The 23,112-nt window shown below is 45.9% G+C and overlaps 1 protein-coding gene and 1 long non-coding RNA gene across 10 annotated transcripts in view; one reads left to right on the top strand and one right to left on the bottom strand.

The window, feature by feature from the left end:
* The window catches only part of ITGA9 (integrin subunit alpha 9), a 435,888-nt gene that overhangs the window by 152,320 nt on the left and 260,456 nt on the right, over positions 1-23,112 (bottom strand). For all 9 annotated transcript variants that reach the window (XR_014064603.1, XM_081527242.1, XM_081527243.1 and 6 more), the window contains 4 exons: positions 14,586-14,672; positions 11,199-11,278; positions 3,414-3,503; positions 1,325-1,433 (listed from right to left, as the gene is read on the bottom strand). Coding sequence is in view for 8 of the 9 variants with exons in the window: in XM_081527242.1 (XP_081383368.1) it covers positions 1,325-1,433; positions 3,414-3,503; positions 11,199-11,278; positions 14,586-14,672 (366 nt within the window). In the remaining variant the exon portion in view is untranslated. The remainder of the gene's footprint in view (positions 1-1,324; positions 1,434-3,413; positions 3,504-11,198; positions 11,279-14,585; positions 14,673-23,112) is intronic.
* LOC145520585 (uncharacterized) lies at positions 3,702-11,207 on the top strand. The gene is made up of 3 exons (XR_014064611.1): positions 3,702-4,010; positions 4,650-4,940; positions 10,717-11,207. It is a non-coding gene; the product is annotated as an uncharacterized LOC145520585 (long non-coding RNA).

Genomic DNA, 23,112 nt, shown 5'->3' with positions numbered 1-23,112 from the left:
CATTGTAGGCCGATTCTTTACCATCTGAGCAACCAAGGAAGCCCAATAATACTGGAGTGGGTTGCCATGCCCTCCTCCAGGGGATCTTCCCAACTCAGGGATTGAATCCAGGTTTCCCACATTGCAGGCAGATTCTTTACTGTCTCTGCCACCAGAGAAGCCCAAGAATACGGGAGTGGGTAGCCTAGCCCTTCTCCAGGGGATGTTCCTGACCCAGGAATCGAACCAGGGTCTCCTGCGTTGCAGGCAGATTCTTTACCACCTGAGCTACCAGGGAAGCAATTTTATATCATGTGAAAATGATATGAAATTCAAATGTCAGTGTCCACAGCCACAGTTTTGTCCTGCATGGTTTCTGGCTGCTTTTGTGCTACAGGAGCCTAGTTGTATAGCTGCTGTGGAAACTGGATGACCTACAAAACCTAAATACTTACCCTCTGGCCCTTTGCAGAAAAAGTTTTTCCACCCTTGGTTTAGAGAAGGACAATGTCCATCACAGTGACCACAGTCCATACCGAGTGTAACTGCTGGACATGGTGCTTACATGATAAGGAGAGCCAGGCCTGTTCTTTGGGGAGCAGTCTGTTTCTCCCTCAGGGGGAGTTCCCTTCACTCACACTTCTGTGCTCTTGTAGAACCCCACTTCGAAAGGTTGTTCCTTTGTGGGAGGCGTGGGTGCCTGGCTAAGTCAGCAAGGAGAAGCCCAGGATTAAGTGTGTGTGTGTGCTCAGTTACTTAAGTCATGTCCGACTCTGCGACCTCATGGACTGCAGCCCACCAGGCTCCTCTGTCCACAGGATTCTCCAGGCAAGAGTACTGGAGTGGGTTGCCATGCCCTCCTCCAGGGGATCTTCCTGACATAGGGATTGAACCCATGTCTCCCGCATCTTCTGTATCGCAGGTGGATTCTTTACTGCTGAGCCACCAGGGAAGCCCCCAGGGTTAAGCAGACATGACAAATCCTCAAGGCTGCCCTGCCCACAATGTGAAGAATGATGGAGAACTGAAAGGGGTCCTCTGCAGACCATTTGGGTGGGGATGCATGCCTGGTCCAAAGGTCTGCTGGGGAAGGCTAGCATTCATCATGCAGTTCTCCCTCCAAATACTGAAAAGCAGAGGGGTCTACACAGCAGAGTACCAGGCAGCAAAGGGATTATTTCTGTGTGTGGTTACAGAAAACACAAACACACACATACACACACCCAGGCTGGGAAGAGTTTCTCTTAGAAAGAGCCTGGCCCTTTGGTTGCTTTTCATAGAAGGCACATCCCGTGGGCCCCTCCCTTGGTACCCAGTGATAGAGAAGGTCTCCAAGGGTGGGTACCTGAAGGGTGACGTTGAGGGGTTGGAAATGACACTCCAGGTCATCCAGCTGAATGAAGTTGGATGCATCCACAGACTCGCCATACACAAAGGAGGTTGGAGACATGATTCTGAAAGAGGAAAGCATGAAATCTGTCATCCCAATGCAGGGTCACCACTATCCTAGGAGCTCAAACATCTGTCTCTACTGGATCTAGAACCTGGCTCCCCTCGGGATCCCCCATCAAATGCTTCGGTTTTGGAACTGTTCTTTGTCTCTCTTGTAAATGGACACAGCCAGATCTGTCTTTCTAAGCAGACATTCCCAGTAATGTCTGGCCATCTTACATCAAATCTGTAAGTTATGTATACAATGTACTAGGATTACACTTCTAAAATGAGGAGGAAGACCATGGTAGCTTTGATTTCAGTTTTTTAAATTGGATTATAAAATTACACGTTCTATTTTGTCATTTGAAAAACATTTTGTGGACTGAGAAAGATTATGACAACATAAATGAATTATATGTTTGGCATTCTAAGCCCCACTCTGTAACAAATTAAAAAAATAAAGATTTTCAGACTACCAAAGTTATTAGAAGTTAGATATTAAAAACTGAGTCCTTACACTAATAGCCTTTTTCTTTAGATTTCTAACAGTGGCTGTGTAAGATGTGATGAAGAATTCCAGCTCAGTGTGTAGTGTTTTCAACTTTGTCCGTGTCAATAAACTCCAGGCTCACTTAAATTCCCAGAAAAACAATGGATTCTAGATGAGATTCTAGAAGTTGCTCACTTGCCTAAACACAATATTGTAAGATTTTTGGTACCAAGTCTAAATAGATAGCAATTAACCTATTTTCAGCTTAAGTGTATTAGTTTAGAAATGTAGTGAGCTGCCACCCAGCTCAAGAGTGGGTTCATTTAAATGAGTGCCGCTTTATGTTCCTGGAAAGATCAGAGGTTGACTCAGTTTGTTTAACTGAGGGCTTTGTTGGGGGCTGTTAACACCTCACAATGAGGCCTCCAGGGCCTGACAACAGGATCAAGTGAGCCCTGTTTTCTCTTTCATCCCCTAAGACAGGGCTTGGTCCGCGGACATTCTCACTGTGCGTCTGAGGAGATAGTAAATAAACTACGTGGTTAAAAATAGAGCCATGAACAGAGGCAAATCTGTGTTAATTTGCAAATATATTCCACCGATGCCTCATGTCTAAAGAACGTGATGAAAAATGCCAAGAGGCAGGAACGCCCACCGGAGACTCATTCCTGACACCCAGCAGAGCGGGGGAGCTTTGCAGGCATGGCTCCTTCTGCAGCGCATTAACTTTTCTACTTGCAGGGAAGCCCAGGACCCAAGAGCACTTGAATACTGAAAAATGAGAGATTTGAACCTCTAGAAAGTTCAGCTTGCCTGTGGGGCAAAGGTTCAACAGGTCCTCATTTGATCTAAACTAATTGTGCAAATCCTTTTTCCTCTATCGTGCTCTGTTTCTGAAGTCGGAAACAGGAACTGACTTCTCCTTTTTCCAGGCCTGTGTTTTGGCTGAAAACCACCCGGGGTTGTTTTGGGTCCCTGCTGCCTGCAGCCCTGATTTCCAACAATGCCAGTGGCATTGAGTGGTTGTGGACTTCAGCCAGACAGACAGTGTGCCCACTGCGACTGGCCCTGCCCACTGGCTCTGCAGGAGGATTGGAAACATGCAAAGCCAAAGCTGACTAGAGGCTACTCAGAAAGCAAGTCCACCTTCCCTGGGATGCATTGGCTGTAACCTCTGGCCCAGCAGCCTTTGGCTGAGATTTTAATCCCAGAAATGGAGCTCCCTGCTGCCTTGTGGCACTCTGGAGCGGTGGGCGCTGGGAGATGCATGTAAAGGTGTACAGAATGTTCGAAGGAATTATGCGGCTTACACCTGTCATCACACTTCTTGTATAATCTACCAAGTGTATGGGCAGTTGGGAAAGAGGAGAAAACAGGAAGGGAGGAGGGCATGAGTCACTGTAGCTAAAGTTTCATCCTGCATTTCCAAGCCAGGCAGAAGTGGAAGTGGCAGGGCCACCAGAGAAGCACAGGGCTCCACTCCAGGCAGCACTGTGTCCTGGCTACTCACCCAGTGACAGACGTGTCCACCTCATGCATCAGTGGCACCGTTAGTGTGAGGACGTTGTTGTGAAGGGACTCTGAGCGCTCCACGTTGCCGCTGTGCAGGGAGAGAGGATAGGATGCCAGTCAGCACAGCCTGCCCGCAACAGGCCTCTCCCCTCCCAGAGAGTGACAGCTCTCCGTTCTGCACCTTTTTACCCTTAACTCTGTTTTTGGTCCCTGTATGGCATCACAGTGGCCACTCTATGGTTTCAGTTGTGTTCCCACCCCATAAAGATGTGAGGGCAAGTAGTGTATGGGACAGGTGATCCCAGGAGACAGCAGTGGGGAGACAGGAAGGCAGGTAGACAAGCAGGGCACGTGATCCAGGTCAGCTGGGCTCCATCTGACCAGGGAACTCCAGGAGGCAGCATGGAGTACCCACCCTCATCTTCCAACTGAGGCCATGGGAGCTGATCAATGACTCCTGAGACCTGCTAGGGGGTGGGGGTGGGGGCTTTATTCCCTGGCATGTGCCCTATGTGCACAGTGAGTGAGGTCTGGCCAGAGAAAGCCTCAGGCAGCAGGACAGGTGCTGGGAATGTCCAGTGTGTGTGTGGCAGAGGTGAGCTCCGAGAGGTTACGGATGGGCACCAACAGCATGTGCTGCTTCTGCAGGGCTTATTCCATGAATAATGGACACACTGCAGCTGGGAAGAGGTTTGCTTGCATTTAGCAGCTATTTCCCATCTAACAGCATCATCCATCATCCATGGACAACCAAGCCCAGGAGAGAGGCCCTGGCTAGCACCATCTCGATAAATATCACGGGAGCTCCTGCTATAGGACTTCTGGCTCCAGCAGGTTCCCATACAGGCCTTCTCCTCGGGGTGAGGAAACACAGAAGGGGGAGGCTTGCAGGGTCATTCTGGAAAGGTGACCACAAGGAGGGTGATGCTGTTGAGGGCTACCATGGGCCAGGCACACCCCCTGGCATGATGGAGCTGGGTCTTCAGAGTAACCCCAGAGGGAGGGGCTCACCCACCGCTGACGGGTAAGGAGCAGCTCAGACAGATTAGGTAACTTGCCCCAAGGACCCACAGCAACTGAGTTAGTCTCCAAAACCAGTGCTTTTCCACTGTGATGCCTTTTCCTGATGCCAGATTTGGGGGCTTGGGGGAGGGGAGAAGAGGACAAGAGAGAAGACCCAGTTTCCCGTCACAGCTTTATGAGATTTCAAACATGAACTGTGATTATTTTGCAGAAAAGCAATTGCCTTGGAAAAAAGCACGGCTATGGGGGACACGGTGCTGAACCTGGCACCTACACTTGGTTCTACCACACGGAATGAACACGGGGTCCCAGCTTGTGCAGAGTTCCTCTCCCCACCAGCACGTGCTGAATGCAACCATTTTTCAACAGGCTCACAGCCCCTCTCCTCTTCTCTCCTATTGTTCTGAAACAATGGTGCTCTGTGACTCTGACCCCTGACTTCTCTTCTGTCTTCCGCATATGAGGTGACATCCATCACGGTTTGCAGAAGCAGCGGGATCAGGTGCCCATCCAGCCTCACTTCTCTGCCTTTCCTTTCCCGGGGGCACAACAAATGCTGTGCAATCTCTGCACAGGAAAGACCAGAGGTGACTCCTGAATGGATGGGGGGATGGCAACACCTGGGCCTGTTCCCTGCCCCCACCCAGTGTCCTGCCAAGTCTGAGTAATCAGTTCCTGATGGAAGCGCCACCCTGTGCCCTGCCATTTGTCCAGCCACCTGTGGCTGCTGGCAGCTCCGGCCCAACAGTTTCATCTGTCATTGGGGGACCGCTCCAGACTGAGTGAGGTTGCAAAGTTGAGATAAAGAGGCTGAACATCAAAAGGCTCCCAGTTATTCTGCAAGCTCGTGACTTAGGATGTTTCCCAAGGTCTGCAGAGCCAGGCTGCCAGACAGAAGCTCTTGAGAAACTGTTTAGTTTCAACTTTCTGTCCTCCTAAATCCACAAGTAGGCAAGAGAGCTTCAAAGGGTGGTGATGGGAAGAAAAGGACGATTGGTATTTTAACTGCGGCTTTCAAGATAAGGAGCTTTAAGGATCTTTCCGTCAGAGCAGGCAGTCAGGTGCTGTGGGTGCCCTCTGGGACAGTAAGATCAGATTTTCACCAAAGTCCGGCGAGTAATTGGTGCCTGAGACATTCAGCTGCAGGTTTAATAGGCAATATAGTTTCTTTAACAACTGTAATTCAAATAATCAGAAGAGTCTGATTATTTAATTACTTAAGCTACCAATACCAGGTGTTCAGTAATGCTATACAGAAATATTAATGTACATAAAAGGATGTTCTTGAATTTGTAAATTATAAGGGTTTTCTTACGTGCCCAGCACTGCATCCGATAAATAATAGGTGCTTAATAGATGTGTGTTGAGTGAAACTGTGCCCAGTATAGAGTAAGGGACTACACAGAGTAATCACTTGATGAGACCTAAAAAAAAAATTCAATGCCCAGATCTCATCCCAGACAAATCAGATGAGGATCCCTGAAGGGTGGACCAGGCATTGGTAGCTTTTAAGGCTCCCAGGAGATCCCAGTGGGCATCTAAGATTAGAGCACCGCTGGTCCATGGACACGAGAGTAGGAGATGAAATCTTCACTGTGGTGTTGTTTGCGTCCCTCCTTTGACACCTTAGATTAGCCCTGAGTGGGACTGAGAGGTAGGTGGAGTTTCCTCTTTTTGACAAGGAAAGTTTCTTTCATGTCATATTTCCTGCCCAAATGTTCTCAGAAATATCAGCTGCCTGAGCTGTTGAGAGACCCAGACAGCACACTGATGGAGAGTTTTCTGTGGATCCCAGAAACAGCAGGAAAATGATAATTTTGGGGTTTGAATAGACATCTGCTCCCCTTTATTAAATCCATCTTGTACTCTCTCACTCTGGGCAAGCTGTTGCACTGCATTACTCCTTTCCTCCAAAACTATCAGTGTCGCCCCACTGCCTGGGGAAAGCAGTTGAGACTTCCTGGGCCCTCTGTGGCCCAGCCCAATCTCCTCTTTCAGCCCCATCTTCCTTTCACTGCCCATGTACACTCTCTGCCCTTTCTATGAGATGGTCAGGAATCTCCACCACACTCCAATGCCCACCCACCACATGGGTGTGACAGAGCAGGCTGTGCCATGCACATCCTCACCTGGGCTTCTTCAGCCTGAAAACAGACTCCTCTGTTCAAATGCCACCACCCCAGTGAAGCCCTTCTGGATTCTAGCAATGGGAACAAAGTCTACCTTCTCTATGCTTCGCATATATCTCTGTTATATCACAACCATGAATGATGTGATCATGAAAATAGTGTGAATAAAAAATAATCATGTCTTGCATAATTTCAAAGCTTGCAAGCCCAGCCAATTGTAATTAGAAATGCTGTATTACTCCTGTGGCAGTACTAGCCTGACAAACTGCACTGGAAAGTTGTGCAGGATTTGGGTGACTGCTGGGCTATATTTTAACATCCACTTTGGTTCTCATTTCCATCTGCTTTGCATAGCCTATTGCAATATATAGAATATAATTAGCATTTGTTCAGTAAGTCCCACTAGTGCTGAACTAAAGGCCAAAAAGTCATCACCTCTGGAGTGAATGCTGAGTATGACAATACACGGTAAAGAGGATTAAACAACCACTGTGATGTGCTGTGCTCTCATTTTTAGAAGAAAGAACATTCTCTAAAATATTAAAGAAAACTCCCACCTCCCCAAATTGGGAAAGTGGCATTAAAAGCAAAAATATGCTAGGGTGGTGGTAGATTGACGGGCTCTGAAAATGTATGCTTCACAGTTGTTCCAAAGGGAAAATTAACCTTAATTCTGTGAGTTTTAAATAACATTGAGACTAGGAAGTTCTCCAGCGAAAAAATAAAACAAAGCCCTACCAGTGCCTCTGCTGTCTACTGTTGGCTTATACTGTATTTTTGGGGGCCTGACCTAAGCTTCCCAAATGCACAGAGACTTCAGGGTTTGGGGGCAAAGCCATTAATAGTAAGAGGCAAGACAGAACTGTGGGTGACATTGAAAGATGCAGCACTCAGGAAGAATCTTAGTCTAATCTTTGGGTAATTGATGTTTTACTGAAAATTCAAGAACCACTCATGCTGGGGTGAGTATGACAGGGTGTTAAAGTTCAAGTTTTGGCTGAGGTACAATAGATGCCAAAATTCAGAGGAAAGCATTAACCCAGGATTTACTATGTCTGGTGGCAAAAATCCAAGCTGCAACATCACGGATGTAACAGAGTTGGGAAAGGAGGATTCTTGGGAGACATATTTTGGAGAAAACGGTTCATAGTCAGGGGAGGGTGACTGCCTTTTAAGTCAAGTTTTAGGGACCCTGTTCAGGACAGTCAGACGCAGGCCCCAGAAACAAACCCGGAAGAGGCTGCTGGCTCTCCCCTCCTGACCCCACAAGGATCACCTGCCTTTCTAGAGACGGTCAGGGCTGAGACTCCTGAGTGGGGTCTGAATGTGAGAGTCAGTGTGAGGTCAGCTTTGGTCCTGGCCCTGGGCACAGTCTCGGCAGCAGGAGCTGAAGGCATCTGCAGCTGCCTAGAGGCTGAGGTTGGAGGATGTGATGAGGGGAGCATCCCCAGATTGGGGATGGGCAGGGGGAGGGTCTCCAAAGGAGAGGAGTCAACTCCAGACACCCAGACTGACTGCTCACAGCACTGCCTGTTTAGTAAAACTTTTGTTTACCTTTGACCTCTCACAACCCCGGCTCTGAGCCTGGAGAGCTCTCAGGAAAAGGAGGAGGGCCAGTAGAAGCACCACTGAAGGAAAGCTAGACAACTCCCACAGAAAGACTACCCTCCTCCAGCCTTGCCTTGGTGGAGGGGAGGAAGCCTTAACTTGCAATCAAGTTTTGATTACTTCATGGGACAAGACACTTTGATTATGGATTAATGAGTTATTTTGAGGCTTGAAGTGACTATAGGACTTTGCATTAACCAAGAGTGAGCTGAGAACACACGGGACTGTCCTAGACTGTCTCCAAGAACGAGAAATGAACAGCCCTTGCCAAGTGGGCTTAAAGAGAGTAGGGATGAAAATGACGCTGCTTTACGCTTGCCAGCGAGTGCGCCGTACTTGATGGATGAATCATAATGCTGCCGTCTCCCTCTGAAATTTATGTTCATTTGTTCATGTTCCAACCCCTGCAGCCAGCACACTGCTCCCTAAGAGCAGAGATCTTACCAACTTTGGTCCCTGCTGTATCTCCCCTTGTCTGACAGTGGCTAGCTGTAGTGAGTGTTCAAAGGTTTTGTAGAATGACTGAGGGGTGGTGCCTGCCCTGGGCTGTTCTGCATCTGTCTCCATCTCTGGACCAACCCTGTCTTGACATGGTTGAGATAGAAGACTCTCTCTCACTCATCCCTGCTCCCTTCTCAGCTCCCACCTGATGCTTTAAACTTGATGGACATGCACAGGGTTGAGAGGAGTGGTCCAGAGCTGGACTCCTTGCTTATTAACCAGGCACGGCATACAGAGGTCAGATGCCCAGCTGAGCTGGTGCCTGTTATCCTGCATGATGGGGCTCATCTAAAGAGTCTGGGAGATGACCTTCTCTCTTAAGTCAGAACATGGAACCAGGAGCTCCTTCTCAGCGCTCGAGGGTGCTGTCCTTCTCGGAGGAAGTCTTGGGTTGAGCCACCTTCATTTCAGAGATGACCATGTGGTTGGGGGAGGGGCCTTAGTTTCACAAATCTCAGCCCATTGCCTCGCTCTGCACCCCAGATCCTGTGGGTCTCCAGGCCCGGCTGCATGCTACTCTGTGGCCACGTGACTGTCTTGGCCTGGTTGACTTGTAGCCGCTGGTTTGTGGTCTGCTCACCAGTGTGTGGCCTTCCATTTTCCTGACCTTCCTTAGTCATGAGATTCCTGATTTTGTTATATCACCACCTTTCTTTTCTGTGCATTTTGCCTGACCTTGGCCTTCTGAGTGTTTGGTTCAGATCTCCAGACCATCTCTGGGATGGACCTAGGCCTCTTCGCATGACATTTTGGCTTGAAGATTAAGGCGACTAGAGATAAAACATGATAATTGAATGCCTGATCCTTAATCAGACTCTGGACCAGTATAATGATGGCTACACAGTCATTCTTGGGAAAATTAGAACACAGGCTAGAGATTAGATAACAGCATTGCATCAGAGTTATATTTCCTGAATTTAATAACTATCAGTTCAGTTCAGTCGCTCAGTCATGTCCGACTCTTTGCAACCCCATGAATTGCAGCATGCCAGGCCTCCCTGTCCATCACCAACTCCCAGAGCCTACCCAAACTCATGTCCATAGAGTCGGTGATGCCATCCAACCATCTCATCCTCTGTCGTTCCCTTCTCCTCCTGCCCCCAATCCTTCCCAGCATCAGGGTCTTTTCCAATGAGTCAACTCTTCGCGTGAGGTGACCAAAGGATTGGAGTTTCAGCTTCAGCATCAGTCCTTCCAATGAACACCCAGGACTGATCTCCTTTAGGATGGACTGGTTGGATCTCCTTGCAGTCCAAGGGACTCTCAAGAGTAGTCTCCAACACCACAGTTCAAAAGCATCAATTCTTCAGCGCTCAGCTTTCTTCACCGTCCAACTCTCACATCCATACATGACTACTGGAAAAACCATAGCCTTGACTAGACGGACCTTTGTTGGCAGAGTAATGTCTTTGCTTTTCAATATGCTATCTAGGTTGGTTATAACTTTCCTTCCAAGGAGTAAGCGTCTTTTAATTTCATGGCTATAATTTAATAACTATACCAGGGTTATTTAAGAGAATGGCCTCATTCTTAGGAAATACACATGAAAGTACTCATGGGTAAAGAGGCATGATATCTGTAACTTACTTTCAGATTATTAAGGGGAAAAAAAATTATACACAGAAAGAGAATAACAAAATAAAAGGGACAGAGTGTCAAGCTTGAGTGAATCTGTAGAAAGGGTGTATCGGAATTCCTTGTACTATCCTTTGCAACATTTGTGTTAAGTTTAAAATCATTTCCAAATTAAAATTCAAGTAAAAAGGTTGCCTATCCACTCTATACAATCAAAGCTTGTGTCTCCCTATTCATCCATCTAAATACCTCTCCTTTCATCCCAGTCAAGCCCTACTCAGATGGTAGGTACTTCGAGGCAAGTGTGGATTCTGGCTTGGGCGGGCAGTTTATTAGCCTACAGTCCCTCCCAGGCACCCTTGGCCACACTGGTGTGTGTGAGAGAAAGGCAGGAGTGCAGTCCTGAGGGAAGACATCACTACTGCACAGTCCCCTTCCCTGACCATCTGTCCCCTTGGTTCCTAGGACAAGCTCTCTCTTGAGGACCATCTTTTGGGGACCTCCACCAACAGGCTTGGCCAGGACCTCAGGCTGCAGGTGCCCTGTCCCTGCATCAAGGGATGCCAGAGCACACTGACCACATACCACTAGAAGTGACTGACCACAGCGGACCCACAGAGGGCAGCTGTGAATGGTTCCAAACACGTGAGCTTGGGCTGGAATCCTGACCTCTCCGGGCCAGTCTCTCCTCAGTTGTAAAACTGTTACCTCTGACTGGATGATCCCCAGTTTTTCCCAGCCCCGTCTGACCTGGTGTCTGCACAAGCAGAAGGAGACAAGCACCATCCCTAAGAGACCCAATTCCATGCAGTGATTTGGGGCTTTATCACTGAGCTGTTCCTTCTTCCTCGGAGTTTCAGGCATCATCATCAAAGCATGACCAGGGCATGACCTTTCTTGGTCCCATAAATCTCTCATCTTAGAAAAAAAATTAAAAGCCCTCTTACCTCTGAGCAGTAACGATGAAGCTAAGAACTTCCTCTTCCCCAGACAGGTGGCTTGTATCAAAGATCACGCTGAATTCATACTATGGGAAAAGAAAGTGACATTTGGCGCTAGCCAGCATTCCAAACTTAAATGCTACAGTCTTCTGCAGTTTATGACCTCTGGATGCTCATTTGCACGACAAGCTTTATGGTTTATGCATCTCTTTCTGATGGTCAGGCCAGAGATACAACTTTAGCAATAAAAACCAGCCCAGAGCCCACTCTGGCGAGAGACATGCTATCCTTTTCAGAAACTGAGGTTCTCGTTAGGAAGCAATATGCTTGAACTCTTAAACCAGGACTTCCTAAATTTCACTCACACACCATCATCCCAATTTTTGCCACATCTGCTTATCATATTACCTGTGATAAGTACTTTGTATTTTTATTGCCTCACTCTTTCTATTTAAAGACTATTTTAAAGAGAAGAATTTATATCACTGTCACAGATGGGAATCCGGGATCACTTGCCATAAAGACGAGGTCATCATAAAAAGAAATAATGAAAACATAGTGATGTTGAATTCTGTTGCCTGCTGAAGGCTCTGAGCCTAAGGTCTGCTCTATTTTGATAAAAGGGAGACAAACAAGTGATAGAGACATTGTAGCACTACTGGAGACTTCCACCTGCAAGAGGTTAGGATTGAGTGTTGAAAAGGTAGTAGCTTTCTCATTGTTAGTCAATACTGTTTAGCACTGTGTCCACATATCACCTAAAATCATCTCAGGTGCTGCCAGTAGTGACCATCCTCTGATTTGGAGAACACCTTCTCAAGCAAATGGTTTTCACTGCATACACATCAGGCAGGTGTGGAAATGGGGGAGGACCATTTGGGTAGGGCTTAGAGAGCCAGGCTCTACCACAAATTGACTGTGTGATCTTGGCCAGATATTTGCTCTCTGCATTTCATTAAAAAGAAGAGGGTGGACAAAATGATCCTTAAAGTCCATCAAGTTTTGGGAGTCTATGACTTATTTAATATCTAAATATTTGGGTTCCTTTATGAAGAATTCTAGGCAATGGTCTAAATTTGCAACACTAAATTCTACTGAACTGACCGCTACCTGAAAGTAATGAATGTTGGACCATCAACTAGAGTGGACACTGGACATCCCTTTCTAGACTTTCTGTTGTGGTGAGACCTGTCAGCTTACAGTGAGGGTGGGGAATGGAGACAGAACAGGAAACAGAGCTGGAAAACACAAATGAAGGGAAAGTCAGGGGTCTTGTCTCAGCAAAGAGTTTGACCCAGTGGGAGATCTGAATTAAACGCTCTAAAGATCAAAGTGAGGTGAAAAGCAAAAGATTTGGGCACAAGGCCAAAATGAGAGCCGGCAGCCTGGGAGAACAGAAAGTCAGGAACTAGGCAGGCTGGTCGTGAGAGATTGAAATATATGGCCAGCAAAGTAAGCAGATAATGTGGTCATGAGGCTTAGCAGATGATCGGAAGTCAGACAACTCACAGGTCTAAGGGAGAGGGAAGGACAAGCCAGGCTGTGGATAGAGGGAGCCCCGTCCCTGCTGGGTTGCTTCTTCGGCTTTCTCCAAGGACTCACCCCCAGACCCCTTGCCTCCAGGTTCAGCCTTGCTACAGGTGTTCACTTCTGTATGTGGGAGGAAGGTAGTGACATTACCAAGTTGGAAAATAAATCCAACATTCAACATCAATTCTTCTGTTGGCTCAATGACTATTTTGAGAGCTAATGAATTCTAACGAAATTTAGGTCCCAGAAGTCAAGACTGCTTTATTTTTATTGTATTCATTTATTCACCTTTTTTTTCCATGGGAAGTGATTGATCCTGGATCCATCTATGATATTGTTATTGTTTAGTGGCTAATTTGTGTCCAACTCTTTTGAGACCCCACAGACTGTAGCCCACCAGGCTCTTTTGTCCATGGAATTCTCCAGGAAAGAATACTGGAGTGGTTTGCCATTTCCTTCTCCAGGGGATCTTCCCAACCCACGGATCAAATCCACATATCCTGTGTCTCCTGCATTGGGAGGCAGATTCTTTATCACTGAGCCACCAGGGAAGCATCTGCAATATCTTTTCAAAGTATCTTTAAAACTAGCAAGATGCATCTTAGGTTTGGGATGGAGGCTGGGTTTTACAACAAGATGGCTACTTTTAAAGTGTTACAATTAAGTCTATTTCCTGTTGCTCAAAAGATTTCAATTAAATTTGTGTGTGTGGGGGGCATATATTTTACTATATACAATGATGCCTAGGGCTCCGTGTCCTTCTCCTACATCCTCACCCTACCTGGGATCTCATGGGACTTGGCCCAAATTCTGCCAGCTTTTTCTAAGCCACCTCTTGAGGTTTCCCTTCTCCTGGGATGAATGTGAACAGAATGAGGATCAGAGCCAGAAAAGGGCTGAGGAATCACAAGAGATAACAACCACTGTAGAATGGAGTGGGTACATTCAATGAGACTGAGGGATTCAAGAGATTTGCTAAGAAATGAGCAAACCTTCCTACAGGAATGTTCTAACAACTGGCTTGTAAAACAGCTAGTATACATTGGGAACAAAAAGTCTTAGAGATTACAATGACCCACTTTCATGATATAGGCAGGAGAAAAGGATTAAACTTTCTTTTTTAAGTGGAGGAAAAAGGTAGACAAAGGAGCATAAAATTTCCTTCAAATCATAGCAGGGAAAACAGCCTCCATTTTAAAAGGCAGATCTGCCTGGTCTTTTAGGGTCTAGTTTTGCCTCCAAAAATCACATCTTCTACATGTTTGCATCTTTTTAAAATGATGCCACATACTAGAATGCTCCATGAATCTTCAAAACAGCTAAACCATATTATTGTTTGAGCTTGGAAAATTTGGCTCCTTACAAATGCCAAAGTGACTGTAATTTCTTGAATTCTTCTGAATAAACGATTATGTATGTTTTAAGAATTTTAAGAGGTCTCTTCAAAAAAAATTGTGAGTGCCCAGAGGAGTGGCAGCCCGGACTATAGATCACTAGCCAGGACCACATCTTCTCCTAAGTGGTCTCAGGGGCTCAAAATGGCATGCAATGTCCCAGAAAAAAAATATGTTAGGCCAACCAGATGGTGCTCGACAAAGTACAAAGGCCATCATGTGTGTCTCACGTTTGAGGTATGTCATGTGGACCAAGGGGAAAGACCACATGTCCATGGCTACCCTGGAGTAGACTTAGAGATGGTCATCAATGTGGCTGGCTGTGCCCAGGCAGGACTTGACTGGCCACCCCGGTTGCTGTGGGAGGCAGGGGTGTGGAGGAAACCTCAGGGAGGCAGTTGGCAGAGTCAGTGGCTGATGGGATGGGCTGGAGGCTGCTGCCAGGAAGTGTCCGGTCCCTGCCCCTTACCTTTGACTTTGACCTCATGAAAGGAAATCCCACACTGCATTTGAGGAAGTCCAATTCTAGCAGTTCACAGGAAATGCCCGTTTCCTCCTGAAAGACAAGAAGCATCAACAGATGGGCTGGATGCACCAAGACAGGTGTGTGGAAGGAGCCCCAGGGAGGCAAATCCAGACTTTAGCAGACATGGTTCTTCTTTGGGAAAGTTCTCAGACAACGGTCACTGTTGGCTGCACTGGAATGAGGAAGCCCTGCCAGGCCAAGTCCCTGGTCCTCCTCTGACTACACACCTCCCCACTCCTTTGCCAGAGGTTCCCTGGGAAGACAAGTGCAGAGGACAAAACCACTCTTCATTCTTAACCAACCCTTTGGTCTGAACCCTGATGTTCTCTCAGTAAAATAGGCCAGGCCATTTGTGAGCTGGATATCTCCTCAGGTTTGGATTAAAGGCATCCAAGTCACCTTTCTGACCCCTTTCTCCTATGCCCACACCCTAATCCTGCCTCTCAAGATCTTAGCTAAGCAAAGACAAATGCTAAGAAAATCACACGAGGGAAAACACAGGGATTCTTTTCACAATCTGAATCAGTGAGGGCTGAGCTGTCTCCCCAGCAAGCCTTGCCAGAGTTGGGGGTGGGTGCAAGGGCAAGGAGGGAGTTCCGAGAGTAGCCGGCCTGAACTGGACTCTACAGACAGAGGCAAGAGGAAACCAGGAGAGGCGCCATGGAGAGCTGCCATCTTTCCATCTGGACACATGGTTTACCACCAAGGTCAAATGAAAGCAGGAGGCTCTTCAGAACCCATAGGGCCTCTCTGAGTCACTGAGGCCAAATCAAGACTTCTGAGAGGAGACAGTGTTTGCAGATTTTGGAAAAGGAGAAGGCACAGGACAAAACTAGCACTGTCTGAATGTCTAGAAACTGGGCACTGGAGTTCAATGAGGCTATGTGACTTCCCCAAAGTCCTTCTGGGCTGACTCTAAAACCTGTCTCCTTCCCCTTTGAAAGCCCTGAGTTTCTAAAGGGAATGAGCACAGCTAACACCACAATGGCACCAAAAGGAACCAACTTGTATGGATTCTTTCTGGCTCTGAAATGCCACCCATGCTTCCTCCTCCCATTTCCAAGAACTGCACCTTTCAGCTCAGACCAAGATTTCCAGGCAGATGGGTGAAATAAAAATTTTCACTGTATGTCCAATGAGGAAAAAAAATGTGAGCACTTACCATAAAATACCTACTTAGTTATAGGCTACACAGCATATGATTATACAATGTATTATGAACATTATCAAACAAAAAAAGTGGAAATGAAAAAAAAAATAACTCATCTGTGAGATTAGAAGTCAAGATAATAATTGGGAGGTAGTAAGTGGAAGGGAGTTCTTGAAGTGCTGGGGTTTGTTAATTATGAAAATTCACTTAATGATTTATGTACTTCTGTCCATTTTCTAAATATCAGTAAAACTTTATTTATAAAATAGCAACAAAACAATAGCAACACAAACAATCCAAAATAAAAGGAAGCAAAAGATAGGAGATATATAAATGTAAAAGGAAACTACAGCTTATCTTTCAGTATCCGGTCTAGATATCCAATGGGGATAACTGACCTCAGTGATTTTAAAGTTTTCTGATGGTTCTCCATGTCCTTAGTAAGCATCTCTCATGCAGTGGGCTTGGGCCCTCCTGCATTAGAACTGGTTTGGGAGCATTCTTTAAAAATACAGATTCATGGGCCACACCCAGTGGTCTGAGTAGATAATTGAGTAGCCTCTGAGTCGACTCTGAGATTGTAGGGCTTGAGATAAGCACTTTCAAAACATGGTTAGGTGATACAGTAAGCGTTCTGCTCCACAATGATTTGGGAGCCATTGCTATGAGTTCTCTGTTCTCTGGTCCATTCTACAGGCTGCCTAAGGAATCTTCTTAAAATGCCTTTCTCTATTGTGAACAGAATAAAGCTCAAAATCTTAACTCTGGCATCCATTTGGCCCCTACCTTTCTGAGTGCATACATCACTGTTTGACAAATACCCTTTTCTTGGTATCATTTTCACACCTTTTGTCTAAGTTGTTTCCACTATCAGGAACACCTTTCCTCAGCTATTCCTCCAAGGTTTTCTTCTCCCATCTTGCCCCAACACTAATGGGTGATAAGTTGGCATATATAATATGGACATGGAACAGGATTTGGAATGGACCCCAAGCATCCACTTGGGGGCTGAGTCATCACACTACCTCCATGATCAGCACTGAGGATACAGGTCTGAAATTATTCTGGAATGGAGGAGCCTTCCGTTTACTTGGCTTTGATCTAAGACTGATTCTGATTATCTGAGAGTTGCTGAACTACCTTATTTTTATTAATTCCAAAATTGCAAGAAAATAACATTAGTCCAGCATTTATTGCCTTATTCCAAGTCTCTCTTCCACCCTACTCAGTCTAACAGAAATGAAAATTCCAGTTGGATATTGAGGTGGAGAATAAGCAAAAAGAGCGAAAACCAAAGACTTCTGTAGGAATGAGGGTGCTCAGCATATAGTCATGACTCAAACACTCTTGGATGGTGTCACAGGGAGGAATGTCATGGATCACACTTCTGTGCCTGCCAGCACCAGCCCAGCCCTTCCTTGGCTATGTACGTCCTCTTGACTGAAAGGTTTTAATTCTATTCTCCACTCTCCACTGCACCAATTAGGGAAAGAGCCTTCTCTTCCCCCCTCCCACCCACAGAGCATGGGCTTCTGCATGTAGATGGTGCAGGTGCTGCACCCAGAACCCCTTTACTAGATAGCTTCCAGTCCCTGGTTGAATGGGAACTGCTTTGTCTGAGAGGTTATAACATCCTTCCTCTGCAGCCTACGATTTAACATGGGTGCAGAAGGCCGCCCCTTTGCCTCAAGATGAGACCAGCTGTGCTGTGAGACTCATACTCCAGAGCTCCCACAGGAACAGGCTGAGAGCACTTCCCTGTTTGCCTGTGTCCTCTGCCCTAGGCTGCTCCCTCATTCTTCTTCTCTCAAGAGCATTTCTGTGCTATATCACTTGCACAGGAATCCCCATCTCAGGTTCTGCTTCAGTGAACCTGACCTCAGACAAGACTCTTTATAGATGAGGCTGCTGGTACCGACAGCTTCTGGAAAGTGCTGGGCGTCTGTTCCCAGGTGGGAAGAGGCAACAGAAGGGGAACCCTCATATGCTAAAGAATGTTTTCAAATTCATACCAACCAAAGGAAGACTTTCTAACTGCAGGTTATAGAGTCGGCATAGCTGCCCCCATTAGGGGAGCACTTCACTTCGAAGCCCATCAACACCTCCTTTGCTGTGGTTTTAGATCCAGCCTGGGCCATGACCTTAAAAAACAGGGTCATTATGGAGCCAGGTACCAGACCCCCATCCCCTCCCTGTAGTTAGGCAGGTACCCTGTAGGCACAGAAGTCTCAGGGAAATTTAAAAAATGTATTTGGGGTGATATGGCTAAACTAAGCCTGGTTTCAGACAGCATCAGGAATAGTGATCTAGTTGGGTAGACAATGCTTATTACCTCTGCCAGGCACTTGGTAACCACCAGAGGGTACATGAAGAGATTCTAGGGACCACACTTCTCCTTGGCTCTACTCCTTTCATGCTCCAACCATTGCTCACATCTGAGAACTTGACCTTCAGCACTACTGCAAGACTTATGATGAAGAGCTCTCAGCTAATGGGGAACTGTGGACCAGTGAACTGTCTACCCTTTGTCCCTGATTGCCAGACAGTGTAAAATCTGATTACTCAATTCAAATGCACTGAAATCTACTGAAACCTTGTTGCAAAGGTGCAGGCTTTCATGAAATCAGCGAAAGTGATGCACAGAAACTGCTCAAATCACTTAAAGTCTCTGATGTATCTGGATCTGATGGAGTTACTTAACAGTTAAAGAAGTCAAAATTATCCTGGATGATAACAATTGAAGACATTTCAAAAGATAAGGATTTAAAATTAAAAGATCAAGAGAAGCCGCTGGGGAAAATATACCATCATAAAAACAACCTTTTTGTGAGTGTCCTCAAAAAAACAAAAAACAAACAAAAAAAGGCAAAATAGGAAGTAAAGAAATGTTACCTTATGATACAATAGGAATAGTCACATCCAAAAGCTGCCTATCTAGGGACTCCCCTGGTGGTCCAGTGGCTAAGACCCCACGCTCCCAATGCAGGGGACCTGGGTTCAACCCCTGGTCAGAGAACTAGATCCCACATGCTGCAACTAAGACATGGCACAGCCAAATAAATAAAAATTTTAAAACAAAACCAAAAGCTACCTATCCAGCACTCAGTTACTTCTGTTTCAGAAATTAATGCACTTCTATTTTAAAGATGCTAATAAAGCATTTTCAGAAGTTGAAGTTGAATGGTTCTATGAAGACCTACAAGACCTTTTAGAACTAACACACCAAAAAGATGTCCTTTTCATTACAGGGGACTGGAATGCACAAGTAGGAGGTTAAGAAACACCTGGAGTAACAGGCAAATTTGGCCTTGGAGTACAGGATGAAGCAGGGCAAAGGCTATTAGAGTTTTACCAAGAGAATGCACTGGTCATAGCAAACACCCTCTTCCAACAACACAAGAGAAGACTCTACACATGGACATCACCAGATGGCCAATACCAAAATCAGATTGATTACATTCTTTGCAGCCAAAGATGGAGAAGCTCTATACAGTCAGCAAAAACAAGACCAGGAGCGGACTGTGGCTCAGATCACTGAACTCCTTATTGCCAAATTCAGAGTTAAATTGAAGAAAGTGGGGAAAACCACTAAACCATTCAGGTATGACCTAAATCAAATCCCTAACGATTATACAGTGGAAGTGAGAAGTAGATTTAAGGGACTAGATCTGATAGACAGAGTACCTGATGAACTATGGACAGAAGTTCGTGACATTGTACAGGAGACAGGGATCAAGACCATCCCCATGGAAAAGAAATGCAAAAAAGCAAAATGGCTGTCTGAGGAGGCCTTACAAATAGCTGTGAAAAGAAGAGAAGCAAAAAGCAAAGGAGAAAAGGAAGATACAGCCATTTGAATCCAGAGTTCCAAAGAATAGCAAGGAGAGATAAGAAAGCCTTCCTCAGCGATCAGTGCAAAGAAATAGAGGAAAACAAAAGGATGGGGAAGACTAGAGATCTCTTCAAGAACATTAGAGATACCAAGGGAGCATTTCATGCAAAGATGGGCTCGATAAAGGACAGAAATGGTATGGACCTAACAGAAGCAGAAGATATTAAGAAGAGGTGGCAAGAATACACAGAAGAACTGTACAAAAAAGATCTTCACGACCCAGTTAATCACAACGGAGTGATCACTCACCTAGAGCCAGACATCCTGGAATGTGAAGTCAAGTGGGCCTTAGGAAGCATCACTACGAACAATGCTAGTGGAGGTGATGGAATCCCAGTTGAGCTATTTCAAATCCTAAAAGATGATGCTGTGAAAGTATTGCACTCAACACGTCAGCAAATTTGGAAAACTCAGCAGTGGCCACAGGACTGGAAAAGGTCACTTTTCCTTCCAATCCCAATGAAAGGAAATGCCAAAGAATGCTCAAACTACTGCACAATCACACTCATCATCTCACATGCTAGTAAAGTAATGCTCAAAATTCTCCAAGCCAGGCTTTAGCAATACGTGAATTGTTAACTTCTAGATGTTCAAGCTGGTTTTAGAAAAGGCAGAGGAACCAGAGATCAAATTGCCAACATCCGCTGGATCATAGAAAAAGCAAGAGAGTTCCAGAAAAACATCTATTTCTGCTTTATTGACTATGCCAAAGTCTGACTGTGTGGATCACAATAAACTGTGGAAAATTCTGAACGAGATGGGCATACCAGACCATGTGACCTGCCTCTTGAAAAACCTGTATGCAGGTCAGGAAGCAACAGTTAGAACTGGACATGGAACAACAGATTGGTTCCAAATAGGAAAAGGAGTACGTCAAGGCTGTATACTGTCACCCTGCTTATTTAACTTATATACAGAGTACATCATGAGAAATGCTGGGCTGGATGAAGCACAAGCTGGAATCAAGATTGCCGGGAGAAATATCAATAACCTCAGATACGCAGATGACACCACCCTTATGGCAGGAAGTGAAGAAGAACTAAAGAGCCTCTTAATGAAAGTGAAAGAGGAGAGTGAAAAAGTTGGCTTAAAGCTCAACATTCAGAAAACTAAGATCATGGCATCCGGTCCCATCACTTCACGGCAAATAGATGGGGAAACAGTGGAAACAGTGGCTGACTATTTTTTTGTACTCCAAAATCACTGCAGATGGTGATTGCAGCCATGAAATTAAAAGACACTTACTCCTTGGAAGGAAAGTTATGACCAACCTAGGTAGCATATTAAAAAGCAGAGATATTACTTTGTCAACGAAGGTCTGTCTAGTCAAGGCTATGGTTTTTCCAGTAGTCATGTATACATGTGAGAGTTGGACTATAAAGAAAGCTGAGCGCCGAAGAATTGATGCTTTTGAACTGTGGTGTTGGAGAAGATTCTTGCGAGTCCCTTGGACTGCAAGGAGATACAACCAGTCCATCCTAAAGGAGATCAGTCCTGAGTGTTTATTGGAAAGACTGATTCTGAAACTAAAACGCCAATACTTTGGCAACCTGATGCGGCGAAGAGCTGACTCATTGGAAAAGACCCTGATGCTGGGAAAGATTGAGGGCAGGAAGAGAAGGGGATGAAAGAGGATGAGATGGTTGGATGGCATCACCAATTCAATGGACATGAGTTTGGCTAGGCTCCAGGAGTTGATGATGGACAGGGAGGCCTGGTGTGCTACAGTTCAGGGGGTCACAAAGAGTCGGACACGGCTGAGCGACTGAACTGAACTGAAAGCAAATAAACCTTTGCTTTGGGTCTAAGAAATCTCTGACCATTATAATTACCCTGTTACAAGAGCTGTTAAGTGTAGAATAACATTAACTTATTTCCACAATCTCGTTTTATCTTTCAAGTGAAATCTCAATCAAAACTTACAGAAAAATTTTTACTATCAAGTTTTGGACCCTATTTTAAGAAGATTCACAAAACTGGCCTTTTTCCTAGTCCCCACTTTTCCTTGGCTTGCAGGGACACCCAATCCCATAAGATGCTATCAAGGTTTCTTCCTGGAGATTAGATTCAGTTTAAATCTTTCTTTTTTCTTTTTTAATAAGACACATTACTCTCAGGGTCAGAAAAAGGTCAATTAATTTTTAGAACACGAGATAAATACATGGTTTGTGAATGTTTGCTTCTGTATTCTCAGGACTGGGCACTCAGTAGTTCCTGAGTTTGCACTTAATACTCAAACAGGCCTTGGCTCCTCAGGGATTCAGATGAAGGGGCTGCAAGAGGCAGCTTATTTGCTGGTCTGCCTGGTATGGGAGATGCTTGCCTTGGCAAAAACCCTCTCTTTTCCAGACATACCTCGGCCGTCCTGGCCCCCGGGAGCTTGGCCAGTGGAGCCAGGCTCCAGCCCTGCTTGTAATGTGTGGTGTGGTTGGCAGGAAGAATCACATCATGAAGTTAGTGAGCCTCCTTGGCCTTCAGGCTCCTTCCTCCCAATCACACAGCATTTGACTTTATTCTGGAGCCTCATTTTCTCTGACCACCAACACGGTGCCCTGTGGGAGCAGCAAATCCACCAATCTGGTCAGGGCTTATGCTGGGCACCAGGGCGGGTATGAAGTTTAACTTCCCATTTGCTACTTTCTTGTGGGATTGTCAAACTGAGATGACCCTTCATGTTCTATGACTGAAGTTTGGTGTTCATCTGAGACCTCTTTCCTTTCTTCCGGACACATGAGGTGTGACCCCTGTGAGCTGGTAAGCTCTGTGTTGACTCAGTTAATAGAGAATTCAGGTGAATTTTGAAAGCACTTGATCCCAAATTCTCTAACTGAGAATTCAAAGGTGAGAAAGGGTTCTCAATAATCTGGCCCAGTGAGTTAATAGAAAGAGTTTATTCCCAGGAAATACTCTATTGGCTCAACTCAAGGATGAGTCAGCCTGAGCCTCACCAGAGAAAACAGTGCTATTCCCAGAGGGAAATCCTCTGGGACAGGGCCCATGGAATTCCTCCCATGCACAGGGACTTGCAGCACAGAAAATGCACAGGCTTTGGCATCAGTGTCCCAATTTTGATGACTGGCTCAGATATGTAACAGCTGTGTGTTGTCAGGCAAATGAGCTAGCCTTTCTACAAGCCTCTACTTTCTCACCTGTAAAGTGAAGCCTTAGCACCGGCCTTATAGGACTGGGGGCTCAGATAGTAAAGAGTCTGCCTACAATGCAGGAGACCTGGGTTCAATCCCTGGGTTGGGAAGATCCCCTAGAGAAGGAAATGGCAACCCACTCCAGTACTCTTGCCTGGGAAATCCCATGGATGGAGGAGCCTAGTAGGCTACAGTCCATGGGGGTGCAGAGAGTTGGACAAGACTGAGCGACTTCACTATGGACTACAGGCTATAGGACTGGTGCTGACCTGCTAGTGCTGGTGG

The sequence above is a fragment of the Giraffa tippelskirchi genome, chromosome 9, assembly GCF_054371585.1.
Source record: "Giraffa tippelskirchi isolate mGirTip1 chromosome 9, T2T-mGirTip1v1.2.pri, whole genome shotgun sequence".
NCBI classification, from domain to species: domain Eukaryota; kingdom Metazoa; phylum Chordata; class Mammalia; order Artiodactyla; family Giraffidae; genus Giraffa; species Giraffa tippelskirchi.
The sequence above is the reverse complement of the archived record's forward strand: the minus strand, read 5'-3'. Positions and strand labels throughout refer to the sequence as shown.